Raw genomic sequence first — 17,283 nt, 5'->3', positions numbered from 1 at the left:
CACACTCTCTCTCTCTCTCTCTCTCTCTCTCTCTCTCTCTCTCTCTCTCTCTCTCTCTCTCTCTCTCTCTGTCTATCTATCTATCTCAATCACTCACCCACTCACTCACACATGTACACAAGAGCGTAAACGCATGAACACACACATAGAGACACAACAGGAGAAAAAAAGAAACGTTAGTAGTAGATTGACTTTCTCGCAACAAAACAAGAGTAAAAGATCAACATTTATTTCCCTCCTTACTTTTCTATCATACATCAACTTTCAGTTACTTCTTGTAGACACCTTAAACTATAAACACCTACCTTCGGGTGGTTAAATCACACATTCTTACAACAGAACAAAGTGAAAGCATGCAGACGATACCAGAAATGGCTTACCAAGAATGTGCAACAGGAATGATTGGTAAAACACCTCATGAAACACACGATTAACACTCACCCAGCACAAAGACTGATGCAATATTTTGCAGAGAGTAGTGACTGTCCCCTAAAGCAAGTAATTTTTAACAGTAATAATAGTAATGCGCACAAGGCGAAGAAGAAGAAGAAGAAAAAGAAATAAACGAATATGTCTTGTGGGTCCCAGTACATCGCTATTGGCGTCGGGTCGAACCTAGTGTCAGTTTCGGCGAGAAATGTATTTCCAAGATGAAGATGTACGTTGTTCAAGGGAATCTGATAGAGTGTCTCCTTATAATGACAGATGTGTAAAAAGCAAACTTGGACAAGCTGAAACCGAGTCACGTGATTACCGACGAAAGCTCCACTTGTTATGTCTATGGGAAAACATGTGGAAAGCAGACCCCATCATCAACACTGACTCCGACCTTCTCTCCTGTCACACCCACTTGAAGATTTCCTTTCTGAGAATTACCTCATCCCCACTAAATTAAATTGTGTTATTAATTTTTCCCTTTTGTCAAACAACAACAACAACAACAACAACAACATACACAATTAAAATTTTAAAAAACACAAAAAATCACAAGAACAAGAACAAGAACAAGAACAAGAACAAGAAAACACACACAAACAAAGCCCTCGGCCAAGCCTCCAATGGTTGTGACGTCATCTACACGTTCTCCATACGGGATTGGCGCGCGGCCAGGGAGGTGTTGAGATCCCGGAGGTAGGTTTCACGCGGCACCTTGACGAAGCCCACAGCGTCGTACACGTCTTCACACGCCGTGTCCACCGCGCGCACGTTCTTGTATGTGACGATGGTGCGCCATTTGTTGGCCGCCAGCCACGAGTCTTTGCGGAGTGTGGAGAAGTTGTGACCGTCCTTCTTGGCTGCCGTGATGTGGCGGATGTAGCCCTCGATCTTCGGGGTGAAGCTCAGCTCGAGGAACTGGTACATCTTTTTGGCGGCTGATACTGCGTCCCTGAGAAACAAAATAGAGAGATGTCTTTCCTCCTACAAAAAACACCACCAACATCAACACCGCCACCGCCGCCATCACCACAATCACTACAACCAAAACAAGTAACACCCAACCTTGCAATGGTCTCACAGCGAATGGTCTTGATCCGGTCAAGCTAAGACTCGGACACCCAACTAATGTTTTCGACATCGTCAATGACCATAGTGCACAAATATCGCCACCTCCACTAACAGCAACAACTACCAACATAGCAATAGTCTCATAGGGGATGTTTTTGATCCGGTCGGGGTAGGACTCTGACGACCAACGGACGTTTGTCAGTAACCCACCAACACCACCAACAACAACACCACCACCACCACCACAACCACAAACTTAAATTACAAACACCACCACCACCAGCATTAACAACTACAACAACAACAACAACTGTACCACCACCAACAACAACAACATCAACATTACCACCAACCTTGCAATAGTCTCATAGCGGATGGTCTTGATCCTGTCAGGGTAGGACTCGGACAGCCAGCGGATGTTCTCAGCGTCGTCACTGACCATCTTGCAGAAAGAGTCCGCAGCCTCCTTGACAGAGGTCTTCTCGTAGTACTTGAGGATGGCCATCTCGGAGGACAGGGTACCCCGGGGGTCGCGCACCAGGTACATGATCTTCAGGTTGGGGAACTCCTCCATTAGAGGTCGGAGGAGCTTGGCGGGGAACCTGATCAGCTTCGACACCTGCGTGGGGAGGATCGTGGTGGTGATTTTATGTTCGTCAAAATATTTGTTGTGTGAATGGAATAAATAGAATAGAAGAAATATGAATGGTCTGTGCGTCTGTCTGTCTGTCTGTCTGTCTGTCTCTCTTTTTGTTTGTCTATCTTTTGTCCTAGCTGTCTGTGTCACAACCTCATGATTTCTTTGATGAGACAATGCAGCCTTAACTGTCTGTCTGTCTGTCTGTCTGTCTGTCTGCCTGCATATATGTCTGTCTGGCTGCCTGGCTGCCTGGCTGGTTGGCTGTATGGCTGGCTGTCTGTCTGTCTGTATGAATGTCTGTCTGTCTGTCTGTCAATCAGTCCATCTGAATGTCTCTGTAACACACTCACCATGATATCCTTGCTAAGACAGAGCTGCTTGAGTTGCCAGATACAGCCGAGGTATCGCGGGAAGTAGGCCTCGTTCTTGGGAAAGTCGCGGATACACTCGTAGAACTCGATGGTGTTGTTGCGGTTCAGGAACATAAAGTTGAGCAGGTCGTCGATCTTGAGGTACTCGAACTGACAGGTGAGGTAGTAGCGCACGATCTGGGTGGCTTCCACCGAGAAGTTGGGATAGGTGGGGTTGCCGATCATGGCGTAGGGTTCCGGGCTCACCAGCTCGCCCTTCTCGTTGGGTTTCGGGGCGAACTTGGTGCTGGGAGGGGAGAACAGTGAAACAATGATGAACATACCTTGCTCGCTTTTTCGTCAACTTGTGGCGCCTGATTGTCACTTGCAGAAAAGAAAGCTGAAACTACAAGAAAGACATCTTTCTTTTCTTGGAGATTGGGCGGAAAATTTCCACTTGGAGAAAAAAAGGCAGAAGCAACAAGAAAGACACCTTGCTTTCCGTTGAGTTTTGGGCCGAGGCGCACGAGAAAGCGGGACCGGGTGGGACCGGGTGGGACCGGGTGGGACAGGGTGGGACCGGGTGGGACCGGGTGGGACAGAGTGGGACCGGGTGGGACAGGGTAGGACCGGGTGGGACAGGGTGGGACCGGGTGGGACCGGGTGGGATAGGGTGGGACCGGGTGGGACCGGGTGGGACCGGGTGGGACAAGGTGGGACAGGGTGGGACCGGGTGGAACAGGGTGGGACCGGGTGGGACAGGGTGGGACAGGGTGGGAGCGAGCAGCGGTGTTAGAATGGTTGACATTGAGCTTTGTTGGATTTGAAACTAATCAGATTGGTTCAATCATTGGTTCTCTCCCGTTTGGGTTCCACACACTTTCGGTTCGTGCACCTCAGTCCTGGAGCCTTATTGTCACCCAGAGAGAAGACCAGCCAAACAACCTTACTGTCACCCAGAGAGAAGACCAGCCAAACAACCTTGAAGTTCGGGGAAGGGCCCGAGGTATGGACCACTTCTTGTTTCACCGGGATAACTAGCTTGATATTGTATATCAGGAATGAGGTGTTCCATTTTAGAAGTGGTTCAGATTATGAACCATTCCCACGCCTGCACGCACGCACACACACACACACACACACACACACACACACACACACACACACACACACACACACACACACACACACACACCAGGGGCGAAGCAGTTAAGCCAGAGGGGGGGGGGGTTACAACAGGGCCAGTTTCATAAGATAGCAGTGAACCGACTGACAGTCGATCGACTGCCCAGGCGATGGACTGTGGCTGATCGCAGGGTCACCGAAAAGCGCGTTTCATGAGCGAATCACCGTCACCCGCGGACAACCGCAGTCGACCGACTGTACAGTAATCCGAATGGCCAAGTCGAGGGCTAAATTTAGCAACATTATCACTTCCGTTTGCTCATTCGCACGCGGAAATGGCCGATTTCGAAGAAAAAACAAGTCTCGGCCCGCTCAAAATAACAATGACCGAGACTTTCAGTAATTCCTTCGCGTGACGTCTAACCCTCTTACGCCATAATGTAACGTCTTCAAGACATAACCCTGACTTGTCTCCTGGATTACTGCGTCATGATAGATACATTTCGAAGAACAATCACAAGGTTTGGCTCACAATCCAAAAAAGTGTGAGCATTCTGCCATTGACTGTGCGGATAATTACATTTATTTTCGGTTTACCGCAGTAAGCCGAACACAGTGTTGGGGGGAGAGCATCACCGTGTTTGGCCAACTTCCGGTGAGACGACCCGCAGTCGGCCGACTGAAATTTTGTTCGTGAAACCAGGGGCCAGTTTCATAAGATAGCAGGGAACCGACTGACAGTCGATCGACTGCCCAGTCGATGGACTGCGGTTGATCGCCGTGTCACCGAAAAGCGCGTTTCATGAGCAAATCACCGTCACCCGCGGACAACCGCAGTCGACTGACTGTACAGTAATCCGAATGGCCAAGTCGAGGGCTAAATTTAGCAACATTACCACTTCCGCTTGCTCATTCGCACGTGGAAATGGCCGATTTCGAAGAAAAAACAAGTCTCGGCCCGCTCAAAATAACAATGACCGAGACTTTCAGTAATTCCTTCGCGTGACGTCAAGCCCTCTTACGCCATAATGTGACGTCTTCAAGACATAACCCTGACTTCTCTCCTGGATTACTGCGTCATGATAGATACATTTCGAAGAACAATCACAAGGTTTGGCTCACAATCCAAAAAAGTGTGAGCATTCTGCCATTGACTGTGCGGATAATTACATTTATTTTCGGTTTACCGCAGTAAGCCGAACACAGTGTTGGGGGGAGAGCATCACCGTGTTTGGCCGACTTCCGGTGAGACGACCCGCAGTCGACCGACTGAAATTTTGTTCGTGAAACCCGAGGCGTCGGATTACTGTGGTTCTCTCGGACAACTGCAGTTGGTCGACTGTGTTTCTGGCTTATGAAACTGGCCCCAGACGCGTGTTGCTTTCAGGCTAGGCAAGGCGAGAAATGGCGAGTGGGGCGAGAAGTGCCGTTTTTTAGGCACTCTCGCCGCGAGTGACGCTAGGTATTGGCGAGATTACGCTAGCAGCCTCCAACGTTGCTAGCGTGTGCTAGCGTAGCGAGAAAACATGGCGGCTATCGACTCGGTTTCATGTTTGAGGACAACAGTTTTTGGCTCACGTAAGTGTAGCCTATGCGATCGTAACTTTGTCTGTCTGTGCGTGCGTGCGTATGTGCGTATGTGCGTATGTGCGTGCGTGCGTGCGTGCGTGTGTATGTCTGTGATAGAAACTTTAACATTTCCGAGTCTATGGATTACGTCAGTCTCGGTCAAAAGTGTTCGACGTGTGTGATAGAAACTATTTGAAGACGTCACATTATGACGTAAGAGGGTTAGACGTCACGCAAAGGAATTACTGAAAGTCTCGGTCATTGTTATTGTGAGCGGGCCGAGACTACTTGGCAGATCCAGGGTCTCGCTTTCTTGCACAGTTTCACCTATGCTTACTGTGTGTGTGTGTGTGTGTGTGTGTGTGTGTGTGTGTGTGTGTGTGTGTGTGTGTGTGTGTGTGTGTGTGTGTGTGTGTGTGTGACGGAGTGATTGAGTTTGTGTTACTGTTTGTCGATTTCTTACGTGAGCCTTGAAGGCTTCGCCTCTTGTTTCAATTGCGATGTCAACAAAGCGAATTGGGAGAAGCTCTAAAGTGGTAAGTGATGTCATTAACTTTTTGTCCAAGTTAAAGCGCAGAACAGTGTTTCTTTGTAATCCCAGCGATTTTTTTCGAACATATACTGAGATGACTTTCGTCCTTGAGAATTTTTATTCCCAATAACACATAATAAAGAAGGATTTTTTGTCTGTCAAACTGTGGCTACAGTTGGGGACAGAAACTTACCAAACTTTGGGGACATACTGAGTTGATTGCGGTGGGTGTTCTCTACATATTCAATGTTTGATCAAACGCCACCAAATGCCGCTGTAGTGTATGCGGGTATAAATTTCGAGTAGGGCAAGTAGACCTTTGACGTCAATGCATCGTGACGTCTTCCCTTTTTGGACTTATCTCTCGCGCGTGTCATGTGTATGTGTGTGTGTACATCAGTGTTTGTGTGTGTTTTGAAGAGAGAGACGGAGAGTGTGCGTGCAGTTATAGAGAGTGTGTGCGTGTGTGTGTGCATTCGTCAGTGTGCGTTGTGTACGTGTTGTCTGTGTTCAGTTGTGGTGTGTGTGTGTGTGTGTGTGTGTGTGTGTGTGTGTGTGTGTATGGAGAGAGAGAAAGAGAGAGAGAGAGAGAGAGTTAGTTGATCGTTATCACTCAAACGAGGCTATCAGAGAGTACCCCAGTTACTCATCAAAATGAACTGTGAATAGTGTGTTGGCTGTGTTGCCCGTCAAAATTATTGTAAGAACCAGTTGACATGTTTCGCATATTTTACGGTTCCCATACTGCATAGGTAAAGGTGGGTCGACTTTGCGGATGATCTTGCCCTCCTTTCCCACAACCATGCCCAAATGCAAGACAAGACTACTCACCTGGAGACAATATCAGCCGGTGTAGGACTCAAGATCAACAAGAGGAAAACCGAATTGATTAAGACCAACACCACAGCCGACAATCCGGTGATGATCAATGGGGAGCCCATCAAGGAAGTGGAGTCCTTTGTTTACCTGGGGAGCATCATTGACGGACAAGGAGGCTCGGACAGGGACGTCAAAGCAAGGATTGGGAAAGCACGGGGAGCCTTTGTCATGCTAAAGAAGATCTGGAGTTCCAAGGAGATTAGCCAAAGGACGAAGCTTCGGATCTTCAATTCAAACGTCAAGTCTGTTCTTCTCTATGGGTGTGAGACATGGAGGACAACAGAGACCATGCTGGGAAAGATCCAAATCTTTGTCAACACCTGCTTAAGGCGCATCCTAAACATCAGATGGACAGAATCCGAAATGAAGACCTCTGGCAGAGAGCTGACCAGAAGCCAGCGGCGCAGCAAATTCTCCGGAGGAAATGGGGCTGGATAGGGCACACCCTGAGAAAGCCAGCATCCAGTATCACGAGGCAAGCCCTGAAGTGGAATCCACAAGGGAAAAGGAAGAGAGGCCGGCCGCGCAACAGCTGGAGACGAGACACTGAAGCAGAGATCAACAGGCAGGGGAAGACCTGGAGCCAGATCGAAAGGGCAGCCCAGGACCGTGTCGGATGGAGAATTGTCGTCGATGGCCTATGCTCCCCCGGGGGTTCATAATAGCCTAAGTAAGTAAGTATTCAGTATCAAAACACTGTTTATATTTGTGTAGGTTTTAGTCATCACAACTAATCGCATTTTGCCTTTTGTTTCAGAAAGAAGATCGACGCTACGTCAGATATGCCATCGCCACATGAAGACTTTCCGAATTTAGATCCACTCGGCATTGTGACAAGTCTTGATGAAAAGTATAATGACTGAGGACAGCAGTGGAAAAAGTGGTCACCTATTGCTGATTGTGTATACAGTGCAAAAGACAAATAAGCTGATGGTAGATTTCCAAATGAACACAGTAGGCTACTCTCAGATCTACTGCTGACGGGCAAGCTACAATCCAGGGCAGAGAACACTGCAGCGTTGAAATCAAACTCTTCATTTGTTCCAGGAAAGGACGTCCTTACAAATTAACATTACAACTCTGTGATACAAAGACATAGTGCATTATGTACTTGTTTAGTGCATTATGTACTTGTTTAGTGCATTATGTACTTGTTTAGTGCATTATGTACTCTGAACAAGAGGCTGTGCTACCACAAGAACATCCCGAGAATTGAGTGGGACAGGATTAACAAGCTTCCCGGGGCTGCAGTGAGGAAGTACATGTTTTTTCTGTCATTGACCTTCATACCTTTCACATAGCCAGTATGAGAGATAATGGTCAATGGTCTTCTTGATGAGCATTCATGCCCAAGCGTGCGGAGCTGGTGGCTAGCAGGACATTCTGTCACTGGAAAATATCACAGACTTCGGACCCTCATGTGAACATGTCTGAGTGTGACCCTTGTGACGCCCATATCTTTAACTCTTAGTCGTATGACAAATTCAAGAATACATTATCTTGCTACGCAAGCTCTTGGGTAGGTTAATGATTGTAGACAAGCTTTGCCATGATTATTATGCTGATGCAGTTTAAAAGTGTGTGTGTGTGTGTGTGTGTGTGTGTGTGTGTGTGTGTGTGTGTGTGTGTGTGTGTGTGTGTGTGTCTGTGTGTGTGTCTGTGTGTGTGTCTGTGTCTGTGTGCAAGTGAGGGGACAACTGCACCAACAACAAACATTCACACAGTCATTTTATCTGTTTGCTTTCTTTAGAAAATTATACATGGAGTTGATATGATGCGTTAGTTTTAACTCTGCCTGTGTGTGACAGAGTGAGTGAGTTTGTGTTACTGTTTGTCGAGTTCTTACGGGAGCCTTGAAGACTTGATGTATTGTTCTGACAATGACAAAAGCTTACTGATGAGACGCACAGACATAATTTGAGTTGTACATCCAACTGAAATTGAACAAAAAAATGACCTTGTACAAATAGAACATAATGATAAGGCAAATTCGCAAACAAGACATCACAAGATTAAAAGCCTCCACAAGAAATGCCATTTTGCTACAGACATTTTATGATTTATTCCCTGAAAGCAATTAAGCTGTTCCCTTCTTAATCAAGACAATATGTAGCCAACACAACATTTGTATCCAACACTTTGTGTGTCACATTGTTGTTATATTTTGATGTAAGGGCAGTAATTTCATGTAAGGACAGTAACTGCTCTTGAGGCACACACACACAAACTATTTGTTGAAGATTAAAATAATGGATGGATTAACAGATTTGAGTGATTGTAAGTAGATCCGGTTTAAATCAATTAAATAAATAGCATGGGCAGGACATGTATGTCGCATGCTGGATCACTGCATCCCAAAGCTCCTTCATGGTGAACTCTGTCTGGAAAATGTGATGTTGGAGGGCAAAAGTAAAGATATAATTATAAGGACACACTAAAAGCTTCTCTAAAAACCCTTGATATTCAGTTCCAATCTCGAGAGCAACAGACCGAAATGGCGTAGCATAAGCTATAATAATTAGAGAGTGGAAAAGAGAACAATCCACATTGCAGAGCAAAAGCGCACAATCCGGAAAACTAGAGCAGCCAGCACCCCAGCACCTGAACAGTCACATGCGGGAAGGGATTCGTGGCCCAGATAAGCTCATCAGCTATCTACGCACAAATCAGACCAGACATCCAAGCATACCATGTGTCTGCGGCCATCTTCAAAAAAGAAAGACGAACAACATTTACAATGAAGGTAAATCTGTTTGTTTTGGTTGGAGCTACACATAGCTAATTGATTAACAACAATATGTGGAGACAAGTCTCACTGTATAATCAATGAGTGGCAAGGATAGGATTGTGTATTTTATCAGTAACACAATCCTGGTCAAAAGTTAGTATGCTTCAGGCAGTGATGCTTATCATATTGAATTGAGAAGATAGTGACTTTGCTGGTCATCATTGACATTGATCTAAATTAAACAATTAGTGTTTTCTTACCTATTTGAAACTAGAACCTTTGGATTAATGGCGTTTAACTTTAATTCAGAGGAATTGCTATCAATTCATTTTTAACATCGTGAATCACTAAAGCTTGTGTGTAACTGTAAGATAACCATAATTTTATTGTCTTGCGTTACCAACTAGGCAACAAAAAACAAAAACAAATAGGTGTGGTTAAGGTAACATAGCCAAAATAAATAGGGTAGGAAGGTAGGCAATCACTTTTTTTTAAACTTTTTTTTCTTAATAGTAGAGCAACCAAGCGTGTAGCACTCGCAACCGAAGAAGATGCCACCAATTTTGTCATGGCAAGCGTCTGTTGGGCCTTTTTAGTAATTTCCCTTGCATCGTCTGCAGGACGACTCGAGCGCTTTCGCTTTCATTGCGTTTTCTGCACTTGTTTTCTTGGGGTTTTTTTGGGGTTTTTTGACAAATGTAATAAAAAGTTATAGGGTCGACCCCCATAGGGTGGCTGTTCTCGTTTGGGTTGTCTCCTCCTTTCTGTAAACTCATATTCTTTAATTAGCATCTTTGGTGCGTCTGATCAGCTTATAACGTAAATGACATTAAACTGAACAAATAAATAACTTGGTTCCATATTTGAACATTTGGCAGTAAGTATGTTTCTTGTGAGTCAGAAAGATCTCACCAGGAACTCAACCTTTACCCAGTTATTTCTTCACATTAAAATTTAAATGGAAGGTTACACAACGCATTCGAATATGCAACTCAATACACACTGCCAGGACTTGTTATTTACAAGAAATACAGCCTCGTAGAATGATATACGGTGGACTGTACTCAACACTTCCCTGAAACACAACAATTATCAAGAAAGAACATTTGCAATTTCCAGTCTTCTTTGTGTGCAGACATGCAGTGATCACCACCACATTGACCTCCTTCCTCGTCTTCATCGTTACTGTCCGACAAGTCGATGTCATCCTCGTCGACGCCATTGTCTAAAATGATAAAGTTGTGTAGAACACATGCTGAGAAAATGAATGTTGGAACTTCCCGGATGTTAGTCATGTCGAGATCTTTCAGTCTGCGGAATTTTTCATTCAACAAACCAATGGCACGCTCCACGTCGACTCTGGTCCTTGTCTGGGCTTTGTTGCAGGCAGTTTCAGATGGCCATTGTCGCGGAATGGAACCAGCAGGTAGTCGCAGAGAGGGTAGGCTGAGTCCCCAATCACATGGAATTCCGGAGGCAGATTACTTGCGACTCCAACGAGATCCGAGTTGCGGAAGACTCGGCTGTCATAGCCCGTGAACACATCCAGGAAGAGGAGATCTTTGTCGCAAACAACCTGAAACAAGTCGCGTAAAGCAATATAAAAATAATTCATCTATCTATCGGCCAGAAACTAAAAACCAACCACCACATAGACTACATACATGTCCTAACTTGCTTTGTTAGCCTAAACCGTAAGACTGAACTGGGTCCAGCTCGTCTCTGCAGAACATGGGAATGAGGTGCCTAATGTCCCATATTTTATCCCAGCGAAGCTGGAGGTATCCCGTGAACGCTATACTGTAGTCGATTTGAGAAATGTGCATACCGAATAATACATGATAAAGAAGGATTCTTTGTGCCCGAAAATGGGCCACAGTTGGAGATGGAAGTTCACCAAAAATTGGGACCATACTAACAAAAATACGGTGGGTAAAATTGGCGCCCCCATTTTTTGAGCAAACGCCACCCAAGGCCGCTTTGGACGGGTAGAAATTCCGTAGTTTCCAAGTCTATGGATAAAGCTCGCGTAAGAAAAATACGTCACGGTCAAAAGTCTTTGACGTCAATTAATGCATCATGACGTCATGCCTCCCTGTAGTCTTTCTCTCTCGCGCGGTGTGTGTGTTTGTGTTCATTTTGTGCACATGTGTTAGTGTTTCTGTGTGTGTGTGTGTGTATGTGTGTGTGTGTGTGTGTGTGTGTGTGTGTGTGTGTGTGTGTGTGTGTGTATTTGTGTGTGTGTGCGCACGCGTGCATGAGTCTGTACTCGTGTGTGTGTGGTGTGTGTGTGTGTGTGTGTGTGTGTGTGTATTTGTGTGTGCGCACGCGTGCATGAGTCTGTACTCGTGTGTGTGTGTGGTGTGTGTGTGTGTGTGTGTGTGTATTTGTGTGTGTGTGTGTGTGTGTGTGTGTGTGAGTGTGTGTGTGGTGTGTGTGTGTGTGTGTATTTGTGTGAGCGCACGCGTGCATGAGTCTGTACTCGTGTGTGTGTGAGTGTGTGTGTGGTGTGTGTGTGTGTGTATGTGTGTGTGTGTGTGTGTGTGTGTGTGTGTGCGCACGCGTGCATGAGTCTGTACTCGTGTGTGTGTGTGAGTGTGTGTGTGTGTGTGTGTGTGTATTTATGTGTGTGTGCACGCGTGCATGAGTCTGTACTCGTGTGTGTGAGTGGGGTGTGTGTGTGTGTGTGTGTATTTGTGTGTGTGTGTGTGTGTGCGCGCGCACGCGTGCATTAGTCTGTACTCGTGTGTGTGTGTGAGTGTGTGTGTGGTGTGTGTGTGTGTGTGTGCATACGTGTATGTGTGTGCGTGTATGTGTGTTTGTTTGTAAAGGTGTGTATGTCTGTCTGTCCATATGTGCGTATGGGTGTGTGTTTTGTGTGTATGAAGTTTTTGTGAGAGTGAGTGAGTGCGTGTGAGTGAGTGTGTGTATGTGCGTGTGTGACTTGGGGTGTGTGTGTGTGTGTGTGTGTGTGTGTGTGTGAGTGTGTGTGTGTGTTTGAGAGAGAGAGAGTGAGAGAGAGAGAGAGAGAGAGAGAGAGAGAGAGAGAGAGAGAGAGAGAGAGAGGTTTGTCTTTCGCTGGGGTATGCAGTGCCTTGGCGTTGCACATCTACTTAATTTATAATTCAGTGCATTTTGAGCGTAAATATGACATGCATATATAATATATATATATATGAAATGATAACGAATAATATAAATTCATGAATTCGAAGCTGAAAAACATCCCTATTATCCATGCATAGTCAAAGAATGCTTGACCAAAATATTAATCAATTTGATCAGAATATGAGCGCATGAAAGTGCTGCCTCAACTTTCACAAAAAGCGGGATATGACATGTATCTAAAAAAAAGAATAAAAAAAAGGTCGGAGGAACAATATGTATGTAAAGTTTTATGATGATGATTTCTTGGAATTAATACACACACCATCACCCTCGTCTGAACTCCCAACCTCGGTTAAAAAAATAAATATTATCCATACTTAAAAACACAAAAAAACCTCAAATACCTGTCTATAAATTCAAAGATTCAATTTAGAAATCATACACATCATGTATACATGTGTGCATGTTGTGACTTCATTAAAATTACAGTAGATTCCAATGATGAAATCATACTGCTATTGTTACTCCAGTATTTCAATACAATAGGGGATAAATACACAGGCACCATAATGGTCAGGTCCTCCAACCTTTCAGTTCTGCCTACATTAACATTCCACTTATCTGAAAGAGATGTACGCGTCCCTGTTTTTATCCCTGGTTCCTGGTATCGTAATGTAAGTCCCATCAATGGCTCCCACGACGCCAGGAAAACCAGGTCTTGCTGACCATTTCCCAGCTAATCGCGCCAGGTCACACCTCCGTGGCCACTGGATAACATCTCCTGTAAAGAACAGACAATTGCATTAAAATATGCAGATCACAGTGTTAATTTTATTCCAAATTATCTGACAATTTACCCATGTCTGTACAATTTACAATTAAAGTCCCAGCCGAACCCAACCAAGGTTAGATTTCTAGTGCATTTCACTACCGATTGAGCAGCTATGAAGGCAAGTGACAGACAGGTGAAAAATAGGAAAGTAGTATTGTGTGAGATACTGGTGACTGCCGGTGTTTGAGCCCCCAGGCTCCGGATCCGGCTCGCCGGATCTCGAGCCACGCCGACTTAAAAAAACAACTCGTGTGAATCTGGTAGGACACACTCACACAGCAAGCCTTCTTCTTTTTCACGATAATGAGGAATTCCCTTTACAGGGCAACAATCCTCAGTTTGGTTGGTGCGCCTAATTACCCTAGAGTGAAAGATAAAGTGGATATTGTGCCTGTGCAAATTTAAACAAGTCGCGTAAGGCGAAAATACAACATTTAGTCAAGTAGCTGTCGAACTCACAGAATGAAACTGAACGCAACGCAACGCAGCAAGACCGTACACTCGTAGCATCGTCACTCCACCGCCCGTGGCAAAGGCAGTGCCAGTGGAATTGACAAGAAGAGCGGGGTATTCGTTGCGCTGAGAAGGATAGCACGCTTTTCTGTACCTCTCTTCGTTTTAACTTTCTGAGCGTGTTTTTAATCAAAACATATCATATCTATATGTTCTTGGAATCAGGAACCGACAAGGAATAAGATGAAAGTGTTTTTAAATTGATTTCGAACAAAAAATGTTGATAATAATTTTTATATATTTAATTTTCAGAGCTTGTTGTTAATCCAAATATAACATATTTATATGTTTTTGGAATCAGCAAATAATGGATGAACGTAAATTTGGATCGTTTTATAAAAAAAATATTTTTTTTACAATTTTCAGATTTTTAATGACCAAAGTCATTAATTAATTTTTAAGCCACCAAGCTGAAATGCAATACCGAAGTCCGGGCTTTGTCGAAGATTACTTGACCAAAATTTCAACCAATTTGGTTGAAAAATGAGGGCGTGACAGTGCCGCCTCAACTTTCACGAAAAGCCGGATATGACGTCATCAAAGACATTTATCAAAAAAATGAAAAACACGTCTGAGGATATCATACCCAGGAACTCTCCTGTCACATTTCATAAAGATCGGTCCAGTAGTTTAGTCTGAATCGCTCTACACACACACACAGACAGACACACAGACACACATACACCACGACCCTCGTCTCGATTCCCCCCTCTACGTTAAAACATTTAGTCAAAACTTGACTAAATGTAACAAGTCGCGTAAGGCGAAAATACAACATTTAGTCAAGTAGCTGTCGAACTCACAGAATGAAACTGAACGCAATGCCATTTTTCAGCAAGACCGTATACTCGTAGCATCGTCAGTCCACCGCTCATGGCAAAGGCAGTGAAATTGACAAGAAGAGCGGGGTAGTAGTTGCGCTAAGAAGGATAGCACGCTTTTCTGTACCTCTCTTTGTTTTAACTTTCTGAGCGTGTTTTTAATCCAAACATATCATATCTATATGTTTTTGGAATCAGGAACCGACAAGGAATAAGATGAAAGTGATTTTAAATTGATTTCGACAATTTAATTTTGATAATAATTTTTATATATTTAATTTTCAGAGCTTGTTTTTAATCCAAATATAACATATTTATATGTTTTTGGAATCAGAAAATGATGGAAAATAAGATGAACGTAAATTTGGATCGTTTTATAATTTTTTTTTTTTTTTACAATTTTCAGATTTTTAATGACCAAAGTCATTAATTAATTTGTAAGCCACCAAGCTGAAATGCAATACCGAAGTCCGGGCTTCGTCGAACATTACTTGACCAAAATTTCAACCAATTTGGTTGAAAAATGAGAGCGTGACAGTGCCGCCTCAACTTTCACGAAAAGCCGGATATGACGTCATAAAAGACATTTATCAAAAAAATGAAAAAAACGTCTGGGGATTTCATACCCAGGAACTCTCATGTCAAATTTCATAAAGATCGGTCCAGTAGTTTAGTCTGAATCGCTCACACACACACACACACACACACACGCACAGACACACACACATACACCACGACCCTCGTCTCGATTCCCCCCTCGATGTTAAAACATTTAGTCATAACTTGACTAAATGTAAAAACAAAACAAAACAAAACAACAACAAACAAGTCGCGTAAGGCGAAAATACAATATTTAGTCAAGTAGCTGCCATTTTTCAGCAAGGCCGTACTCGTAGCATCGTCAGTCCACCGCTCATGGCAAAGGCAGTGAAATTGACAAGAAGAGCGGGGTAGTAGTTGCGCTAAGAAGGATAGCACGCTTTTCTGTACCTCTCTTTGTTTTAACTTTCTGAGCGTGTTTTTAATCCAAACATATCATATCTATATGTTTTTGGAATCAGGAACCGACAAGGAATAAGATGAAAGTGTTTTTAAATTGATTTGGACAATTTAATTTTGATAATAATTTTTATATATTTAATTTTCAGAGCTTGTTTTTAATCCGAATATAACATATTTATATGTTTTTGGAATCAGCAAATGATGGAGAATAAGATAAACGTAAATTTGGATCGTTTTATAAATTTTTTTTTTTTTTTACAATTTTCAGATTTTTAATGACCAAAGTCATTAATTAATTTTTAAGCCACCAAGCTGAAATGCAATACCGAACCCCGAGCTTCGTCGAAGATTACTTGACCAAAATTTCAACCAATTTGGTTGAAAAATGAGGGCGTGACAGTGCCGCCTCAACTTTCACGAAAAGCCGGATATGACGTCATCAAAGACATTTATCAAAAAAATGAAAAAAACGTTCGGGGATTTCATACCCAGGAACTCTCATGTCAAATTTCATAAAGATCGGTCCAGTAGTTTAGTCTGAATCGCTCTACACACACACACACACACACACACACACACACACACACAGACACACACACACACACGCACATACACCACGACCCTCGTTTCGATTCCCCCTCGATGTTAAAATATTTAGTCAAAACTTGACTAAATATAAAAACATGGGTGGGTTGGTAGGCAAGCTTACTTTACGCAATTTGGCCTGGTGCCCAAATTCAGGCCCTGGGCTCGTCTACCACCCAGTGCTACCAAGCGCAGCAACCGGGCCCCGACAAAACAATACAAGTCGCGTAAGGCGAAAATACAATATTTAGTCAAGTAGCTGTCGAACTCACAGAATGAAACTGAACGCAATGCCATTTTTCAGCAAGACCGTATACTCGTAGCATCGTCAGTCCACCGCTCATGGCAAAGGCAGTGAAATTGACAAGAAGAGCGGGGTAGTCGTTGCGCTAAGAAGGATAGCACGCTTTTCTGTACCTCTCTTTGTTTTAACTTTCTGAGCGTGTTTTTAATCCAAACATATCATATCTATATGTTTTTGGAATCAGGAACCGACAAGGAATAAGATAAAAGTGTTTTTAAATTGATTTGGACAATTTAATTTTGATAATAATTTTTATATATTTAATTTTCAGAGCTTGTTTTTAATCCGAATATAACATATTTATATGTTTTTGGAATCAGCAAATGATGGAGAATAAGATAAACGTAAATTTGGATCGTTTTATAAATTTTTATTTTTTTTTACAATTTTCAGATTTTTAATGACCAAAGTCATTAATTAATTTTTAAGCCACCAAGCTGAAATGCAATACCGAAGTCCGGGCTTCGTCGAAAATTACTTGACCAAAATTTCAACCAATTTGGTTGAAAAATGAGGGCGTGACAGTGCCGCCTCAACTTTCACGAAAAGCCGGATATGACGTCATCAAAGACATTTATCAAAAAAATGAAAAAAACGTTCGGGGATTTCATACCCAGGAACTCTCATGTCAAATTTCATAAAGATCGGTCCAGTAGTTTAGTCTGAATCGCTCTACACACACACACACACACAGACACACAGACACACGCACACACACACATACACACACACGCACATACACCACGACCCTCGTTTCGATTCCCCCTCGATGTTAAAATATTTAGTCAA

General features: G+C 43.6%; 1 protein-coding gene across 1 annotated transcript in view; it reads right to left on the bottom strand.

Annotated features, from left to right (window-relative positions):
• Positions 1–213: 213 nt before the first annotated feature.
• The window catches only part of LOC138979404 (carbohydrate sulfotransferase 4-like), a 71,933-nt gene continuing 54,863 nt past the window's right edge, over positions 214–17,283 (bottom strand). Inside the window, exons 5-7 of the mRNA XM_070352126.1 lie at positions 2,497–2,803; positions 1,860–2,125; positions 214–1,387 (exon numbers count right to left, since the gene is read on the bottom strand). Of these exons, the coding sequence (XP_070208227.1) occupies positions 1,075–1,387; positions 1,860–2,125; positions 2,497–2,803 (886 nt within the window). The 3' untranslated portion in view covers positions 214–1,074. The remainder of the gene's footprint in view (positions 1,388–1,859; positions 2,126–2,496; positions 2,804–17,283) is intronic.

This window comes from Littorina saxatilis, linkage group LG11, assembly GCF_037325665.1.
Source record: "Littorina saxatilis isolate snail1 linkage group LG11, US_GU_Lsax_2.0, whole genome shotgun sequence".
Lineage (NCBI taxonomy): Eukaryota > Metazoa > Mollusca > Gastropoda > Littorinimorpha > Littorinidae > Littorina > Littorina saxatilis.
This window is presented reverse-complemented; position numbering and strand designations above follow the sequence as displayed.